The sequence below is a fragment of the Dryobates pubescens genome, chromosome 11, assembly GCF_014839835.1.
Source record: "Dryobates pubescens isolate bDryPub1 chromosome 11, bDryPub1.pri, whole genome shotgun sequence".
NCBI lineage: Eukaryota > Metazoa > Chordata > Aves > Piciformes > Picidae > Dryobates > Dryobates pubescens.
This window is the reverse complement of record NC_071622.1, coordinates 12,739,640-12,759,454: the sequence shown is the minus strand read 5'-3', so window position 1 is coordinate 12,759,454 and position 19,815 is coordinate 12,739,640. Positions and strand designations below refer to the sequence as shown.

The window sequence follows — 19,815 nt, the reverse complement described above, 5'->3', positions numbered from 1 at the left end:
GTGCAAAGCATTCCTATACAACTGCTGTGCTGGTTTGATTGGAGAATATGCTCGACCCCATTGTTTTTCTTGTCAGTACCAGTTGAAGTGGTAAATGCAACAAGTTTAAAATAAATTTCACAGGTAGTGTTGGGTTAGGATCAGTTTCTTACGGAGCCTAGCTCTCAATGTCATTTGCGTGCTCTCAGTGGCACACAAACGCTATTCAGTTGCTGGATAGCCCCAGGGAATCTGTATCAGAGACATTCACAGTGTCAAACCGTCTGTAACCTTTGTCCCCTCAGCAGCCCCAGGGACCTGTTTATGCTGCTGAGACCTGGAGGACAGGGATTCAGGAGACGGTGGTAGGTGTAGGAAGGTCCCTGGGACCTGGCCCTTCTCACGAACTGCAGCCACCTCCCTCAGTTGTGTTGTTGTTTGTGGGTGTCTGCCCTCGCTGCACTGGGAGGAGATGAAAAATGGGTCCCCAAAGGGCAAGAGTGAAAAAAGAAGAAGGTGGCAGAAGCCTGCTGCTTTTCAGAAAACCATTAAGAAGTTCCTGCCTTTTCTTGCTGACTGTTTTCCACATGGGTGTCCCCAGTGCAAACTAATGTGGCTCTACTCAGAGTGCACTAGGCTGAAGTAGCTGTTGGGATGTTGTGAAGCTCACCAGTGCCACCACTTACCTTTGCACACAGGGGGAAAATTAAATCCCCTGCTCTGCTAAAATAAAAGGATGAGGAAAGAGGAAGCGCCCACTAGAGCACCCAGCACAAGAACATGGATCTGTTGGTGAGGGTCCAGAGGAGGGCCACAAAGATGATCAGAGAACATCTCCTACAAGAGCAGGCTGAGGGGGTTGGGTCTGTTTAGCTTGAGGAAGAGAAGGCTCTGGGGAGACCTTAGAGCAGTACCTAAATGGGGCCTAAAGGGAAGCTGGGGAAGGACTTTTTATAAGGGCCTGTGGTGACAGGACAAGGGGCAGATTTATATTGGACATTAAGATGTGCTTCACTGTGAGGTTGGTGAGACACTGGAACATGTTGCCCAGAGAAGCTGTGGACACCTTATCCCTGGAAGTGTTTAAGAACAGGCTGGCTGAGGCTTTGAGCAACCTGGTCTATTGGGAGGTGTTCCCTAAACATGCTGCAAAATCAGTTTGTTTTTTTTCAACAGCCAAAGGCTAGCATTTCCAGAATCTCCCAGTAAGATTTTATATTCCTTTTACTTGGTAGCAATGCTGGGGTGCCTGACTTTTCCCTTGTTTCTCCACCCCACCACCACCTCAGTTCATGAAGCAAGATATTTCAGCCAGACAGTTGACATCTGAAGGAAACTCTTGCTGAAGAGAGGAAATAACTTCTCATGCCTCTGTAAAGTGATAGTGGCAGTGTGGAAAAGAAATATGAAATCATAAATTTTAAACAGTGAATTTAATTAATTAAAAATCAAAAGAGAGTAATGAGTTAATTTAGAAGGCTGCAACATAATCTGGAAGGGACTGAGCTGAATAAGAATGAGTGTGTACCTGTAGGCTGGCATTCCAGCTACACTGCTCTTCAATCTGTTTCACGTTCTGAGAGATCAAAATGGGCGGATTTGGTTTAGGCAGCTTCATGCCCTCCTTTAGCTGTAGTTTCCAGTTAATGTAAAACCTGAAATGAAGTGCAGATTGACCCAAACTCTTCACAATTGCAGGCATTACTAACTGTCTGCTTGAGAAACAGAACAAATGCTCAGAATGTCAAACTGCTGGAGCAAAGAATATCAAACTGCTGGTGTGGATTCGGGGGAGGCCATGAAGGTGATCAGAGGGCTGGAGCACCTCCCCTGTGGGGACAGGCTGAGAGAGTTAGAGCTGTTCAGCCTGGAGAAGAAAAGGCTCCAGGCAGACTTTGGAGCAGCCTTCCAGTACCCAAAGCAGGCTACAAAAAAGCTGGGGAGGGACTTTTTACAAGGGCTTGTAGTGATAGGATGAGGGGGACCGGATTGAAGCTTGAGGAGGGCAGATTTAGACTGGAGATTAGGAAGAAATTCTTTCCAGTGAGACAGACTGCTCTTCTCCAGGCTCAACAGCCCCAGGCCTCTCAGCCTGTCCTCCTCACAGAGATGCTCCATGCCCCTCAGCATCTTTGTAGCCTCTGCTGAACTCTGTCTGGTAGTTCTCTTAACTGGGGAGCACATATCCGTCTGGATTAGTGCATACAACAGGCTGGTTGTTAAATGATCTTAGAGCAAGAAAATAATACTAGCGTCCAAACAGAGTGGTGAGACACTGGAACAGTTTGCCCTGGGAGGTGGTGGATGCCCCCTCCCTGGAACTGCTCAAGGCCAGGTTGGATGAGGCCTTGAGCAACCTGGTCTAATGGGAGGTGGCCCTGCCCATGGCAGGGGGTTTGGATCTAGATGATCTTTAAGATGATCTTCCAACCCAAAACCATTCTATGAATCTATGAAACACAATTAATGAAGAATATGTGTTTAAACATCCAGAGAGTGACCTTCCAGAGGTTGGGAAGCTATTGGCTGGCCTGCTATTCGACCCTTTCTGATGTTAGGAGTGAGGCTAATAAATAATTGTACTGCTTTCCATGAGCTTTAAAAACCATCTAGGAACTCTGTGGAAGAAAATCCTTACACAGCAGTTGTTGCAGAAGAGCAGGATTATCTGTTTGGGTGGCACCCAGCTGATTTGGGGAGGTGAGAGGGGAGTTGGACTATTTTCTGCTACATTCATTTTTCATCCAGAGAAGTGCTGAGTACATCTGTAAGGATTCCTCCTGATTTTGCAGTGATTTTGCTGGTTATGCTTTCTCCTAAGACTGAAGGAGACCAGGCTAATAGCACAGCCCTATTCTGTTATCTAATCTTATAAGTGTGGTTCATCAGAATTCTGCAGCACAGATTAATACAACTTTGCAGGCTCCAGTGCAAATACATGAGGTTATGTTTCAGGAGGTGAGACACCAACTTTCTCGCGTGTTTTATGCTCAGATATGGCCTGAAACAGTGCTGGGGGGAGGGTTAGGTCGATTTTAGGAAAAATTTCTTTCCTGAAAGAGTGGTCAGACATTGAAACAGGCTACCCATGGAGACAGTGGAGTCACCATCCATGGAGGTGTTCAAGAAACATGTGGACATGGCCCTTTGGAGCATGGTTTAATGGCCATGGTGCTGTTGGGTTGATGGTGGAACTTGATGATCTTAGAGGTCTTTTCCAACTAAAACAATTCTATGATTCTATTATTTGAGCAAACAGTAAATAGTTCAAGACACAGAACTGGTTGACATAAGTTCACAGTATCACAGTATCACAGTAACTAAGGTTGGAAGAGACCCCAAGGATCATCAAGTCCAACCTGTTCCAACAGACCTCACAACTAGATCATGGCACCAAGTGCCACGTCCAATCTCCTCTTGAACACCTCCAGGGACGGCGACTCCACCACCTCCCTGGGCAGCACATTCCAATGACGAATGACTCGCTCAGTGAAGAACTTTTTCCTCACCTCGAGTCTAAACCTCCCCTGGCACAACTTGAGACTGTGTCCCCTTGTTCTGGTGCTGGTTGCCTGGGAGAAGAGACCACACAGGTGTGTGTGAGTTGAAGGCTCAGAAGTCTTCACTTTCCTGTTGTGGGCTTCCCTGAGGGGGAGCATGTGCCAGCATGGCTGGTTTATGAGGAACTCCTCTGCCTCAGCAATTTCAGCCATGCTGACCTCTGCACGGCTGGGAGAGAAGCAGTCAGTCTTTGCTGGCCTCCATCTGCAAAAATGAATTTACATCTTGCCTGATCTCAGATGAGGAGAACACAGTGTGGTTGCAAGTGGGGAGGGTTTACCCATGGAAGTACATATGCTGAAGCACATCAAGCCCAGATTCTTCCACACATTTGGAGGATTATTTTAGGAGAAACCCAGGTGCATACACCCACTTCTTGAGAGAGGAGGGGGGGGAAAAAGGCCATGTTATTTGACATTTTAAATAATGAAAAGAAAACTTAGAGAAGCAGTCATTGAGCTATAGATCAGCCTCAGCATGGCAGCTGCTTTTCCCAGATGGTTTGGGGCATTCCTGTGAGCAGTGGCTGAGGTTCAGGGCTCACTCTGAATCCAAAAACACATCTAAAGGTGTTTATGTTGTGATGTCTAAAACAAGAACAGGTCTGTGAATAAAACCACAGTCTTCTCAAGGGCTGCATTGGCAGAGCAGAAAATGCTTCACTCCTTCACAGAATTCCAGAATCACAGAATGTTGGGGGTTGGAAGGGGCCTCCAGAGATTATTAAGTCCAACCTCCCTGCCAAGGCAGGTCCACCTAAAGAATGCTACACATCCAGGAATGGGATTTGAATGTCTTTGGAGATGGAGACTCCACCACCCCTTTGGGCAGCCCGTTCCAGTGCTATTTCACCCTTAAAGACGTTCCTCCTCATATCCCTCACCTGTGTGAAGGAAGCATCAGTGTCGATGGGGGGTTTGGATGGTGCTGCAGGTGGCTGAGCGTGCAGATGGAAGATCTGGGCTGTCTGCTGAGCTCAGATGGTCGGCAGGCCCTTTGTGCATGAGCAGAGAATATAACTCTGCTTTGGGATTCATGCTGCTTGACTTGTACCCAGGTGTTTCTCACTCGATGGTTGCACTCAAAACAGTTCTTTGCAGGTAAGAAGCTGTGAAAAGAGCAGTGAAAAGAGGGTGATACTTACCGTTATTGTTCCCATTTTGAGGGGAAAAAAGCCTGTGAACTTGCCTTGGAGGCTGCCAAATGCCATTCCAAGTGCTCTGAAAGGAGTTTTATGTTTCCTTATCTGAAGGGTGCTGTGATCTTCCCAGCTTCATTAATAGATGAAAAGCAAGTCACAAAAAAACCCGCCTCTCCGTTTCAGAAGCTGGTGGTAGGAAGGGAGTGCTTAGCAAGGAGCTGCACATACCTCACATACGTAAGGCTTTCCAGTCTATCAGAAGATCCTATCCCTGTCAGATAGCAGCAAGACATTCCTGGGGGTGGAGTGAGAGTGAATTTATCTTGGGAGAGAGCAGCATTTTGCTTTGCTAAGCTGGCTGGTTTGCTCAATTCGGGAATTTTCCATTCACCTCTCTTTTCCACCAGCATATAAATCTCAACAACTATAATTAGGGCTACTTTAAATAGTTAACAGAAAACTGCAGCTCACCTGTCCTTCTGCTGGCTCTCCTCTGTCGTCCTGCCTGCTTGCTGCTTCTCCAAAAATTCCTGCTTTAGAGGTATGCTCTCAAAACTGTCGTGGAGGGGGCTGAGTTCCTGTTCCTTCAGGAAGGCTGCTGCAAGGTAGATGTGTGGTGTTAGACTGAGAAGAGTGTTGTGCTTTCAAGATATAGGAAGCTGCTCTACATGGGTTTTATTGTCTTTGGATAGATTGTTCATCACTTCAACCCTCAAAAACCCTGTCTGAGGGAAGATCTGTGCTGAAATGCTGTGGTGTGGCCAGAGAAGGTGGTGAAGGGCATCTTTCTATTTGTCTTTTCCTTCCTGGTTCCTCTGGAATGCTGCTGCTGCTGTGTCTGGGTGGATGTGTTTGCTTTAGTCAGTCTAATTACACAGATTTGGTTTAATTGTCTTGATACTTAGGATTTTGTGGGCTGATGCAGGGTATAGAACAGACTGTTAACACAGATGTAAAATACAGGTTTGTTGGGATTTGTGGGCAGCTCAGCTCCATCAGCTTGAAACAACAGCTGAAAAACATCCTTTTAAAAGTAAAGATATGCATTAGCCAACATCAAAAATCAAGTCCTTGTGACTGCCAGTTATAACATGCCAAAATGACAAGCCCTCTGTTAAGGGATATGAGAAGAGTTATTTGTCCAATAATAGAACAGTGCTGTTAAATCATCATAACCTTTCTTTTGCGGGGGGGAGGGGAGAAGGGGGAGAAGGGAAGGGAATATAGGTTCTGGTCCCTAATTCTTTATAAACAGAAATGCCTGTTGGCTAAATGAGGCAAGACAGTCGCAGAGCTGCAGAGTAGATCTGATAATTTGCATTCTCCACCTCCTGCCCTTATGGCAGAGTTAAATTGGTCTCTCATTAGCAGGGGAAGGTTTGTTGTGACACCGCCGGCTCTCCCCACTGCGCCCACACGGCTGTTCCGCTGGAGCGGCTGCCAGCGGGGCGGGAGGGGCTGTGGGAAGGGACTTGCTTTACCTCTCACAACAGGTGCCTTTGTCAGCACACCTCGGAGGCAGCCAAGGAGGAGCCACTCTCAGCCCTACGCTTTGAACTTGTGCTACAAGAAAAAAACCTCCAACCATCTACCCCACAAGGCAAAGAAGGTGAAGAGGAAGCGGTCAGGTAAAGCGCCTCGGAAAAGCCAGAGCAGGGTTTAGCACGGCACGTGTGATTTTTGTCCAGGCGACACAAAGAGCTGTCTCGTGAGGTGGGCATCGCTTCAGGATTGGAATCAAAGTCTCTCTGCCGTGGGAATGAATCGGAAAAACCTGCGAGCCTGTGAAGGAAGCTGACAACAGCGCACTGCAGGTGCATTTCAAGGGAAAAATACCTTTTCTCCTCCTGCAAGGGTTAAGCACGATCAGAATCTGCTTCAGTCTCAAGGATTTAACATCAAGTGCTGCATTTTTTGTTTGCCATAAGCCTATTAGAACTCTCTCTGTTTCCTAGCAATAACATGTAATTTCCCCCCTATTTAAGTGAAAGAGATGTTGGGTTTTTAATCCTGTACGCTACAGCTGTTGCTCAAGTTTCCTATTCAAATGCAAATAGCACCTGGTGCTATTTAGGTACTCGTGTAATCTTTGAGAAAGATACTCCAGGAGCAGAGGGGAAAAAAGCAAGGTAGGTCTGACCCTGTTTATTCTGGAAAGTGAGAGCATAACCATATGCTACCAGCAGCCTGAACTGGAAATTTCTACCAGATTTGCTGCATCCAGCACAGACTCCTTTTGAAGACACATGTATGGCTGAAATGATTCATGTTTCTGGAGCAAGTCTGATTTTTCACCAGGAAGAACAAAAGGCTGCCAGAGAAGATAAAAATAGTGGATGAATCTAAGCAGAAGTGCTGATTTGGTTAGCAGTTGCACCTTGCCTGAGCCTCCTGGAAGAGCTGCAGTCTTCATTGCATTTTGTGTGGCTGCTTTATGCTGTGTTAGGAATGGACTCTTTTTGGAGGGTTGTGACTTGATGCCATCATCTTCCTGCTGAAGTCAGAGTAGATGCATTTCAGCTCTGCGTAAAAAGCAGAAGTGTTTCTAAAGGTTTTAAAAGAGAGATTCAGAAACTTGTGGAAAATTCCAAGGAATGTCTGAAAGAAGTCTCAAGTTTACAAATAAGTCAGAAGACACAATCCATTGGAAACTGAGACTCTGCTAACAAGAATCTCATCTTTCACAGGCAAAAACTGGATATAAAGAATAAGCAATTGCTGCAAAGTTGGAGAACAGAAGTGGTTCCAGTCCTGCTGTCAAGCACTGACGGATCTTTTCTCGCTTAATACTACTCTGCTTTGGCTCCTGCTTTTTCATTTTCATCCTGATAGTGGAATTAAAACAGGTTCCCTGGCTACCACCAAACTTAAGCAAATGCCTTTTGCAAGTTGGATGTTGGGAGCATGAGCAGGTGTTTCAGAGCTGCTTCCCATGATAAAAGGCACCCTAGAGAGGAAAGCCCACACGGGAGCTGATTTGCTGGGTCATGTTTTCTCTGGTGACACTCCTTCCTCATTAGCTTCTTCAGGTGGGTGTGAGCAACTGACACGGAACTGAGCCAAGGTTCAGCCTTGGATTGTCAACCTGCTGCGGCTGCTAACGGCTGCTTGCCGGCAAAATGATGGAAGAAATCTCCATAACGGTGGCTTACGATGCCCATGTTTTTAGCCAGCTGTATGAGGAAGACTTTCTGGCCAATCTGGTGGCAGTCAGCAAACCCAAAGCTATGGTAGGTGTTGATCTTGCTCCTTTGCCAGTACTGCTGAAGGTTATGCTCGGCCCAGTAGTTCAGTCCTTCTGCTGAAAGCTATTATCTATTTTCTCTTTTTATTCCTTCCTTTCAGAAATTTGCCTTTGTGCATCCCCACAATTAAAACAATTTCTTTCAGAAGAGATAAGATTATGACAATAACATCTTGCTGACGTACTGAGTTTAGAAGAAGGTGATTGCTTAATAGCATAATAGTTAAAAATAGTGGTTTTAAAATAATATTGAGATAACAATTAAAGTGGGAAGTGGCACTAAATAATGTAAACCCTTTTTGTGGTGTAGTGTGGTAATTAAAAGTTGGGGCCAGGCGCTCTGCGTGCAGCCAGGGTCTGGGGTCTAGGTGAGTGTCATCGCTAAGTCTTAAGAGAATCTGTGCCTTGTGTGGGAATGGTGATTTAACACACTTGTATGTTCTCTTGAATTCAGCTTAAGTATCTGTTCAAGCTTCTTAGCTTAACAACCACTTCCTTCTTCTATTTTTTGGTTATAAACAGTGTATATCTCTCTGTGAGTGACACGGAGAGCGTGGTCATCTGCCTCCCTCATGGAGATCCCAGCATTTGCAGGGAGCTGCACTGAAGTGAGCTACTTTTGACTCATAAATTTGGTGCCGAAATTCATCTTTGGCCTCAAATTCTACAGCTGAGCCCACGTATGAGCCAGTCTGCCTAGAATCAATCAGAGGTCTTTAGCAACCCAGTCGAGCATTTGTGTTTGCAGATTTTGGTCTGTGGATATGTTTGTATCCAGGTGGTTCACTAAGCTGTGACACAGGGAGTTACTGTCAGAAGAGGAAAAATTTGCTCTCTTGCTGTTTGTGTAACACCTCTCTAGGCCTGTTTCCTGCTTGTGTTTTTCTGCCTGTCCATGCTGAGGAGACCTCAGATGCATGAAATAGTCTCCTGCATCTCCTATAGACTTCTGAATGTAAACCAGAGTTCTGCCCAGTTATGCTGATGGTTTTTTCTGTGTCTGGCCTTCTTTAGGCTAGAATTTGGTAAGTCCTGTTCAAATGGTTAGCTGACAAAACTCTGCACTTTAGTGGGACCTGGTTGGAGGCTGGGCTCCAAGCAGGCTTTATATTTAAGCAGTGTATTGGCTGTATACTTTTTGGAACAGGAGCTGGATACTTTTTCTTCCATGCTGGGTATTTTTAAACCCACATTGTACCTTAATTTATTGCCCAGCTACAACCTTTCGACTTTTTCTGCCTTGGCTATTTACTAAGACAGCATTTATCATTTTAACTGGAAGCCCAGAGCAGGTTCTTCCCTGCAGATAGGTACCCATGTTGCAGTAGGACTAACAGGAGCCAGGTGCCTGTGGAGAAGGTGCTAGCTGCTGGGCTCTGGAGAAGCCCTTTTCTAGAGTTTCTGTGAGCAAATGATGGTGGCAGTGAGGGCCCCAAAACTGAACAAGAAGGCTGGAAGGGGCCTGTTTACAAACACCTGTAGTGATAGGACGAGGGGCAATGGTTTGAAATTAGAGATGGATGCTAGGAGGAAGTATTTTTACCATGAGGTTGGTGGAACACTGAAACAGATTTCCCAGGGAAGTAGTTAAGGTCCTGCCCTTAAACATATTCAAGGTCAGGCTTGACAAGGCTCTGAGCAACCTGTTCTGATGGAGGATGTTCCAGCTTACTGCAGGGGCATTGGATGACCTTTGGAGGTCCTTTCCAGCCCAAGCCATTTTATGATTTCATGATTTCTTGGATGCCTTCTGTCCTGAGCTGCTTGCATATTCTGGAGCTGGTACTGCAGTTGTTTAAATTCAAATCCATGTGGTAAAGCATTTCGTGGGTGGTTTACCTTGTGATTTAAATCTTTGCGAAGTGCTGCCTAAACAAGCTCGGTGATGGCCTCCGAGTCTTGTAGAGCTGTGGAGCAAAAGTAACGGACGTTGTGTTATGGACATCTAGATCCCTCCGGTTGTCAGGAGCACCACCCTACAGATCCACCCTGAAAATATGATGAAATCACTTTTTTGTTTTTTCCTCCTTTTTAAAAAAATACTTCCCTAAGAAGTAACTGCTTATCTCCAAGTAAACAGAGATACTTAGATCCCATAACCATGGGAGGGGAAGGTATTACTACTGCTGCTAGTTGTAAAATTTGAATGATTGATTTTAGTGTGAGCATATGTTCTTAGCAACTCTTTTTATTTATTTTTTTTCCCCTGAATCAAAGAATCTTAATGTGCTTCAATGCATTAGGCACCTTGAGTACTGTGTCCAGTTCTGGGCCCCTCAGTTTAGGAAGGATGTTGACTTGCTGGAGCGTGTCCAGAGAAGGGCAACAAAGTTGGTGAGGGGCTTGGAACACAAGCCCTATGAGGAGAGGCTGAGGGAGCTGGGCTTGCTTAGCCTGGAGAAGAGGAGACTCAGAGGTGACCTTACTGCTCTCTACAACTACCTTAAGGGAGGTTGTAGACAGGCAGAGGTTGGTCTCTTCTCCCAGGCAGCCGGTACCAGAACAAGAGGACACAGTCTCAGCTGTGCCAGGGGAGGTTTATGCTAGAGGTTAGGAGGAAGTTTTACACAGAGAGAGTGATTGCCCATTGGAATGGGCTGCCTGAAGAGTTGGTGGAGTTGCCATCACTGGAGGTGTTCAGGAGGAGACTTGATAGGGTGCTTGGTTGCATGGTTTAGTTGGTTGGGTGGTGTTGGATGATAGGTTGGACATGATGATCTTGAAGGTCTCTTCCAACCTGGTTTGTTCTATTATATAGCAGTAAATAAGAGATGTGTTTTGAGCTGGGTTCACACAGGAAACACTTAACTGCTCTTTTAAATGGTTGAGAGATATATTAACTCAAGCAAATAATAGTGCAAACAACCTGAGGAGGTTTAAGATTGAGCTCAAGCGGGTTATGATAGGATTAGATGGTGTATGGGAGCCTGCACTGCTAAGGGATGGGATCTGATGACTCAAAGTTTCTTTCAGTTCTCTGCTGCTATGTTTAATCATGGGACAAGCTGCCAGTGGGGATAGGTTTTGGCACATCCTGTTGATGCTGTCCTGGTCATTTTAGCAGATTGCATTAAGGTATGTGCTGCACATAAGGTAACTTTCTGTGGGAAGAACTCACAGAGTTTTTGTTTGCTCTCGGAGCTGGTGTAGGTTGCACAGGTATTTTTGCAGTCTGGGATTTAGCTCTTTGTTTTTGCAGAATGCAGGTGTCATTTATTTTTAAAGCTGTTTCTAGTGTGCTGCTCTGGTTGCAGAGAAAAGGTAAAAAATTGTGCTTGGAAGGCTTTCATCCTGTTTCACAGTCTGGATGCCAGAAGGACTTTGTTGTAGCTCCAGGAACCTTGTTATGAGTAGCTCATTGTAGTTCACTTGGGTTGTGCAATCAGTCAGCACACGGAAGAGTCTCTCTTGCATAGAGGAGAGAGCCACTTGTTACTGCATAAAGTGGCAAAGGGTTAACACTGAAACCAAACCAGGCCCAGGTCATTGAGGTCCTGGGTGGCTGATCCCAGGGCCAGCCCTGGCTAACCTTCTGGCATGTCCAGTGTCTGTAAGTAATGAATTACCTTCTTGAGGAAAACTGGAATGGGCTGCCCAGGGAAGTGGCGGAGTCACCATCCCTGGAGGTGTTCAAAGAATGTGTAGACAAAGCTCTCTGGGATGTGGATTAATGGGCTTGGTGGTGGTGGGTTGGTGGTTGGACTTGATGATCAACCTTAATGATTGTGTGATTCTGTTCCAAATCTGAATCATCTGCTGTTGTCCAGACCCATCAATTCTAGTTGAATTTTTCAGTGGGAAATGTCAGCTTTTCAGCAGTATTTTTGTAGCATTGCACTGATGCACATAAACACTAGACAATTCAAAAGGATGTAGAGGATCTGAGTTAAGGCTTTACTAAATATGTTCCAAAGGAACACTGTATGATAGTGGTCCTCCAACACACCTTCTAATCAAATTAGTCATACTGCAGTGTGACCATGACATATGGCTGTTTTGCTGTGTGGTCTTGCTTTCAAGATTTCAAGTTACTCTGAAACTACTTTGCACAGACATGCAAAGCAGCATACACAAGTGGGCTGCTGTGAGGTTTGTGCAAGAGCTGAGTAGCCTTACTCAGGAATTTAAATTCTCAGCTTATCTGCAGCAAGCTTGAACCCAAGGGGTGATGAAAATGGTATACTAAGTGGTATAATCCTCTTAATCCAGAGTTGAAGAACATTCTTCTGGAAAGCTGCATTGTGTTTTCATTTCCTTGCCTGCCTTGTTATGTTTAGCTCTGTTCATGGGAACGATCAGCCAGTTTGGAGAAGTAATTTGTGGTTTCCATTTCCCACCAAGGTTGAACTGAGGAGGTTCAAAGCTGCAAAGTGGGCAAAAAAACTGGGTCCCCTGGCAAGAGCACAGGGCAAGGTGGTCAGTGGGTTGAAGTGTAATTGGCAGCTGGCTAAACATTTTTGGGGGGGGGGTGCTGATAAGCCTGATATTGTTTAGTATCTTCAGGCCCAGACAACAGAAGAGGATGAAACCTGGTTTTCATATGGGAAACACTTGATTTTCAGGTGGCAAAAGCCAGAGTATATGTGGTGGACACATGGAAAGGCAGGTCTGCTGATCAGAGGAAGGCTGGGAAGGGTGGGCTGAGAGTAACTTCCAGAAGCTCAGCAGAGGCAAATGCAAAACCCTGGGTTCTTCCCTGGGTAGGAGTAACTCCATGATCTGTGCAGACACCTCTGATGCCTGGATAGCATCAGTTCAGAAAGTGTGCTGAGAGTCACAGAATGGTTTGGAAAGGAGGACCTTTAAAGGTTATCTACTCCAGTTCCCCTGCAGGGAGCATCTCACATGCTGAAGCCAGTCTAGAAACCCCACAGAGGAAAGGGATATTCACAACCCTAGTAGCAGGAGGGACCAGGAGCTTACACACTGCAGGGAAATTACCTTCTCTCTGGCCTATTAGGACATGTATGTGACAGCAGATGTACAGGAATTTCACACACTTGCTGAAAAAGCTGTTCTGGTTGTCTTAAACATGCTGGAACTCCACACCTTTAAAAGATGGGACAGCCAAGCATGGAAGAGGTTTCATGGAACAAATGCTTGTCTGATACAGCTCACAGAATGTGTAATGTACACAAACCTAGCCCCACATGTGGTACTCATGAATGGTGAAGAAGCATATTTTATACTAGAGTATACTACAGTAATGTGTAGCTGGCATAGAAAATAAATCTTTTTCATGCTTATTTTGCCTTCATCACTCATTTGTTGTTAAACGTGAAAAGTAATAGTTAGTACTAAAATACCTTGGGCTGTTTATTTTTACATTGCTTTCCCCCTCCACCCCCTTTTCCCTACAGTCCTAAACCTTCAGTGTGCAGCGCTATTTTGTTGCTCTGTGTTATAAGTACAGAGTAGAAACTGTCCGAGGTGAAGCCATAGCCTTTGGTATCAGGGCAGAAGACAGTCACCGTGTTTGGTAGGCGGGAGGGCATGGGAGTGAACTCCCCACTGCCTGAGAAGCCATCAGCTGCTGCTGGGCTGCACCCAGCCCTGCTTTTTGGTATTGCATCAGTGCTCATCAGCCTGATGGTTTTCCTGTTTCACTGAAACTCTCTGTGCTGCAATCTGTGTCTGACAATGTCATTGTCCAGCCTGTGTTTTGCACTGAGGCTCAGTGGCATGGTTCATCCTGCCCACTGATGGACAGAGGTGACAGCTGAGCAGATCTTCATCTTCCCATTACCTGAGCTTCCTCTTTCATCCCAACTTTGTTCCAGTAACACCTTTTGAAAATTAGAAAGTATTAAATGCTCTCTGGGAGAAGCATCCTGCTGTCCTTGGAGTATAACAGGTGGCAGCCAAGACACCATTTCCCATGATCTGTTACTCTCTTGCTGTTCAAAATCCGCTTCTAAGTTCTCATTTAAATTCATTCAGGGTTCAGCTTCCCATCTTGCATCTGGCATGCATTTTTGTGCCAGAGCACAGCATTCTGTACCATGACTTATTTTATCCCTGTGGAGGTACTTACATGCTGTGACCAGCTCAGCTGCTGGTGCTCTCTTGTACAGACAGAGGAGCTTGAGCTCTTACCCCTCCTGTTGTGAGGCATTTACACTCTGCACAAAGCACTTCAGTGCCTCTGCTCTGCATCCTCTTTTTTTCTTTTCTTTCCCCTCCCCCCCCCCCCCCCACTTGCATCTCCCAGGACTAGATGTTGTATTCCAGAACTGGTGCAGGATTAAAACTTCCCTAGTCACCTTGCTTTCTCCTACCCTAGTGCATCCCAGTGCTCCCCTTAGCTGTTCTGCCACAGCCTGGCTCCGATGGCCGAGTGACAACTCCCTCCGTGCAGAGGTGGTCTGTTATTTCCTACTCTCTTTCTTGTCTCAGTGTTCCCAGCTCCACACTCCAGTGTATGGCCTCCTGAGCAGTGCTGATGCAGCTGTTTGTGGAGCTGTGTTAGGAATGGTACTGTTACAGTTAAAAATTTTGAGTGTACATCTATTGAATCATCATGTTTCTAAGGATTCTTTTGGCCAGCATGCTGTCGAGCAGTGAGCAGGAGGGAGCAGGCTGTGGAGGAAGAGCTGGGTCTCTTATACTAGATTAGCATGAGGGACATGGAACTGCTGGAGCAGGTCTAGAGGAGGCCACAAAAATGATTGGAGGGCTGGAGCACCTGCCCTATGGGGACAGGCTGAGAGAGTTGGGGCTGTTCAGCCTGGAGATGAGTATGTATCCCTGGAGGTGTTCAAGAGGAGATTGGACGTGGCACTTGGTGCCATGGTCTAGTCGCGAGGTCTATCGAGACAGGTTGGACTTGATGATCCTTGGGGTCTCTTCCAGCCTTAGTTATACTGTGATACTGTGATGTTCTGGGGAGACTACAAGCCCTCTGAAGAGGGCTACAAGAAAGCTGGGGAAGGGTTTTTTTACAAGGGCTTTTAGTGACAGGACAAAGGAATGGATTGAAGCTTGAGGAGGGGAGATTTGGACTGGAAATTATGAGGAAATTCTTGCTAGTGAGGGTGGTGAGACACTGGAACGGGTTGCCCAGGGAGGTCATAAATGCCCCCTCCCTGGAGGTTGTTCAAGGCCAGGTTGGTTGAGGCCATGAGCAGCCTGGTCTAGTGGAAGGTGTCCCTGCCCATGATAGGGGGTTTGGAACTAGGTAATCTTTAAGATCCCTTCCAACCCAAACCATTCTCTAAATGAATCTGCTTTCACAGCATGTGCCTCCCAGTCCTTCATCCTCTGTTCTTCCCAGAGAGCAGAAAAGCTTCCAAGCTTCTGGAAAAGTCCAAATGGTGCTTTCTTGGGACTGATCCCATCTCATAATGGGATTTAACATTAGCAGGAGATCAGCTGTTCCGTGCTGTAGTTGAGCCCTACTTAGATTTGGTGTGAAGTCAGCACAGTGCTGTGACCATTTCCATAAATGCAGATATATATGTGCAGTTTCCTGATTCCTCTTGTTCTTTACTGCTCCTTCTATCCATGTGTCATCTGCAGATTTTATTAGCAGGACTGTATTTTCCACTTCCAGGACACTGATGTGATGTTTGATAGCACCAGATCTTTTACGAGTCCCAGAAGACTCTCTGTAGGATGTCATTAACCCCAAATGAAAAATGCCATTGAATAATGATTCTCTTTGACAGTGGCTTTTTGACCCATTTCCTAAGCTGTTTAATTCATGCTTTATGGCTGTCAGATACTCCTCTGGGGGGTGAAAAAATAAATGTATCATCTGGTAGCAAAGCCAGTACTAGAGAAGACTGCTGTAACTGTAAAGTTACCATCCATCAGTGAGAATTGTAGCTAAAGAATAAGATGGCACCTATAGCGTGTAAGACTACATTGGTGTGGGACCAGTTACATGCCAGCAGTAGTTATCAGCTGGATCCTTATCAGCTGCAGAGCATGTGTATGGGTTTCTGGGTTGCAGCTAACCAACCCAAGTCTTCCAGATGGTTTGGTCTGTGGTTTTGAGATGCTGATAATACAGGGTTTTCTTCTGGTCTCAAAGTGGATCTCTGCTGTGTTCAAGGATTTACTAAAAGTGAACATTGATGGACTGATGGCCTCATCAGCTAGTTCTGACTGTGCACGAAAGCCTGCAGCGGGGGCAGAAGGTTTAAATACAGCCCCCGAAAGCAGCCTTGTCTGTGCAGGTTTGGGAATCATACATGCACTTTGGATCTCTTGGGGCTGCTGTTCGGTGCTGCTGTGCGTCCCCTCCCTAGGGATGCTCTCCAGCAGCTGCATTCATGGTCTACAGTTACCTGCCAGCTCCATGGTGAGGTGTTCTGAGGCCACCACAGAGCCTGGAAGGCGCAACTGTGGCAAAACCTGAAGCCTCATTAGAGGCATGGAGGGAACCTTTTTGGCAGATGAAGAGTTAGAGAGATGACAGAGCAGAGTAAGGATTAGTTATTGCACTAAAATGCTGTACCATGCTTCAGTGAGTGCTTCCAGCTTCTTGGAAGCTGGACACTGTCCCACTGGCATTTTGAAAGTGCTGATCCCTTAATGTGCAGTTTGAAAGACTTTTTATTTTAGGGTTTTAGCGGTTGTGTTTATGGAGCTGGGCAAGCAGCAGTAAGACAGGGCTTTTGAGAAAATGTGACAGAAGTTGTTAGTTGCTGAAATACAGACAGTATTTGATTTGACAGAAGGGGGTGTGAATATCAGCACATGAGGGTTCAGCTGTATTAGAGACAAGGTGAGTATTTTCTGCCAGTGGAGTAATGCACTAAGGAGTAATTGCTCTTAGTAACTGGTGAGTTTGATAGATTTCTAGAAGCAATGAAAGGTGTTTTAGCATCAAGGACCTCACCAGATATCAGAGAGGCCCAAAGGTGATTTTAAAGATGCAAATTTAAAGTGTGACAAAATAAAAAATTTCTTGATGCTGTGATGCAGAATTGATCTAATATTAACACCTAGAGTGTGTGTTCAAAGAACACCATGAGGTTCTCTACTGAGGAATGTAGCTTGCCTGGGCATCATGCTCTCTACAACTTCTGAAGAGAGGATGAAGCTGGGTGGGAGTTGATCTCTTCTTCCTCATAAGAGGGAGATAGGACAAGAGGAAATGGCCTCAAGTTGCACCAGGGAGGTTAAGGTTGGATGTTAAGGAATAGTTTCTTCTCCAAAAGGGCTGTCAAACCTGGAACAGGCTGCCCAGGACAGTGGTGGAGTCCTCAATACTGGAGGGATTTAAAAGCTGTGTAGATGAGGGATAGGATTCAGTGGTGACCTGGCAGTGCTGGATTAATGGGTGGACTCAATAATCTTAAAGGGTTCTTCCAACCAAAAGCATTCTATGATACTCTTATTGTTCAGAGTTCTGATCTAGCATCCAGCCTCTGTCTTGGGAAGCAGAGCTTTTTTTTTCATTATGACCTGGGCATGGAGTGTGACAGGAGACAGGATGTGGCCTGATAACTCAGCACAGTCAGAATGGAGTCTGACAAGGCAGCTGGTGTCACCATTCCTGAGGCAGGTTTCAGAAGATGTATTCAGCTGGGGGTTTATTAGCTGAAAGCTGTGGATTCTGTGGGCTCTGTGTGTTCAACATTGATAGGTTTTACAGCCATGATAATACCAAGATTTTGAGCCTGGTCACTGATCCATTGCTAGCCTGGTGTCAGCAGATTTCCATCTGTGAGCCTGTGAGACAGATCTGTGTTGGCTTCGAGAGGTTGTTTCTTTGCTAAGTGATCCAAGAAAATCACTGGGGACTTACTGCAGAATTCTGTTGCCACAGGGATGGATGATGGCGAAGACTGCACTTCTCTTCCTGCTCGTCCCCCTGCAGTCAGCAAGGACACCTCCAACTAGATCAGGCTGTCCAGGGCCAGATTGAGTCTCATCTTCAATGTTTGCAGGGACAGTGCCTCAACAACATCCCTGGACAACCTGTTCCAGTGTTTCATCACTCTCGTTGTGAAGTTTCTACTAATGTCCAACCTAAATCTACTCTAGTTTAAAACTTCACCCTCATCCTGTCACTACAAGCCTTTCTAAACAGTCCTTCCCCAGCCTTCCTATAGGTCCCTTTCAGATACTGAAAGGCAGCTCTAAGGTCTCATTGGAGCCTTCTCTCCAGTCTGAACAGCCCCAATCCTTTCAGCCTGTCTTTGTAGGAAAAGTGCTCCAGCCCTCTGGTCATCTTTGTGGCCCTCCTGGACCCACTCTAGCACATCCATAACATACTTCAAAACACCCTTCTTCAGATCCCAGCGCTGGTTTTCTGTATTCCAAAATTCCTTTTCACTTTGAAATGTGGAGGGCTTTATTATAAACTTACTCAATTTAAAACTTTTTTATAACTAGTAATGTTATTTATTTATTATTCTATTAGAAATCAATTCCTCACAGCAAGGGTGGTGAGACAGGCTGGGTTGGATGAGGCCATAAGCAACCTGGTCTAGTGGAAGGTGTCCCTGTCCATGGCAGGGGGGTTAGAAATAGATAATCTTTAAAGGCCTCTCCAACCCAAACCGTTCTATGAATCTATGAACCTCACCTCTGAGCTAAAAAGACGACCTGAGCATCTTAAAAGCAGTGCTTGAAATGGCTGATGGTTTGAGATACTTGCAGCTGATGTCTATCAGCTCAACCCAGACACAAAGTACAGTTAAGGGTGTGAGCACTGAGATGCTGCTACACACCCTGAAAGGAAACAGCTACATCCACTTTGTCAGCAAACACCCATTTTGCATTTGAACTGCCTCTGGTCAACAGGAATCCTGTGGGTAAGGATACAATAACATTTGAAACACTCTAAAGGAAAGTATATGTGTGCAGGTGATTTCTATGATCCCACATAATGTAAAGAATGCCTGAACAATGAGAGCTCTGCCATAAAAGACTATCTAGGCTAAAAGAAACTGCCAATATATCCCAAGGCCACAGGTCAGGGTCAGATAATGGAGGAATCGGTGCTGAGCAGCCAGCTGGGACAAGGCCCTGCTCTGGATGACAATGTGAACAGCAGGGCTGCGAAGATGATCAGAGTGCTGGAGCACCTCTCCTGTGAAGACAGGCTGAGAGAGTTGAGGCTGTTCAGCCTGGAGAAGAGAAGGCTCTGGGGAGACCCAATAGCTGTATTTCAATATCTGAACAGGATCTTCAGGAAAGCTGGGGAGGGACTGTTTAGAAGGGCTTGTAGTGACAGGATGAGGAGCAACAGTTTGAGACTGGAGCAGGATAAAGGTTGGACATCAGGAGGAAGCTCTCTACAATGAGAGTGGTGAAACACTGGAACAGGTTGCCCAGGGATGTGGTTGAGGCCCTATCCCAGCAGACACTCAAAAATCAGACTCAGTCTGGCCCTGGGCAGCCTGATCTATTTGGAGGATGTCCCTGCTGACTGCAGGGGGGTTGGACAAGATGGCCCTTGAAGGGTCCCTTCCAACCCAAATCTGTGAATCTTTGCCATAAGGCAGAAAATTCTTTCCTTGAGCCTTCTTGAGTGTTCTTTTAAGTGTGTATTCCCCAGTCGGTGTCTGTGCCTCTCAGTCACAAGCATTGTGACGAGAGCAAAAGTTTATGATGGTGTTTGGAGATACAGTTGAGGGAACCAGGATTTTGTTTTCTTCTGTGTAGCTGCAGAGGGAGCCTTATTGAGTATCTCTGGGTCTCAGCTCACATTTTCAACTTAAATCACTGTGTTGCTGACGGAGTTTAAGTAGATCTTTGAACAGCAGGGCTGTGGAAGAGTCATGAATTCTGCCAGGTTCAGCAGGTTTAGATGAATGGAAATACATTGTGGAGATTAAAATCTGACAGGAGGATCTGGTGGTGGAAATCATCCCGTATCACTGACTGGGGCCACTGCCATTTGGATCACAGTACATTGCGCAGGTGCTCTGTA

The 19,815-nt window shown here is 45.9% G+C and overlaps 1 protein-coding gene across 6 annotated transcripts in view; it reads left to right on the top strand.

Moving 5' to 3' along the window:
* RABGAP1L (RAB GTPase activating protein 1 like) overlaps positions 1–19,815 on the top strand; it is a 277,604-nt gene that overhangs the window by 238,987 nt on the left and 18,802 nt on the right. Inside the window, exon 1 of one of the 6 annotated variants that reach the window (XM_054165308.1) lies at positions 5,148–5,222. The exons of 4 other annotated variants lie outside the window; for them this stretch is intronic. Coding sequence is in view for 1 of the 2 variants with exons in the window: in XM_054165307.1 (XP_054021282.1) it covers positions 7,801–7,911 (111 nt within the window). In the remaining variant the exon portion in view is untranslated. Of the gene's footprint in view, positions 1–5,147; positions 5,223–7,304; positions 7,912–19,815 lie in introns of those variants that run through there. One more of the 6 variants, XM_054165307.1, reaches the window with a different exon arrangement.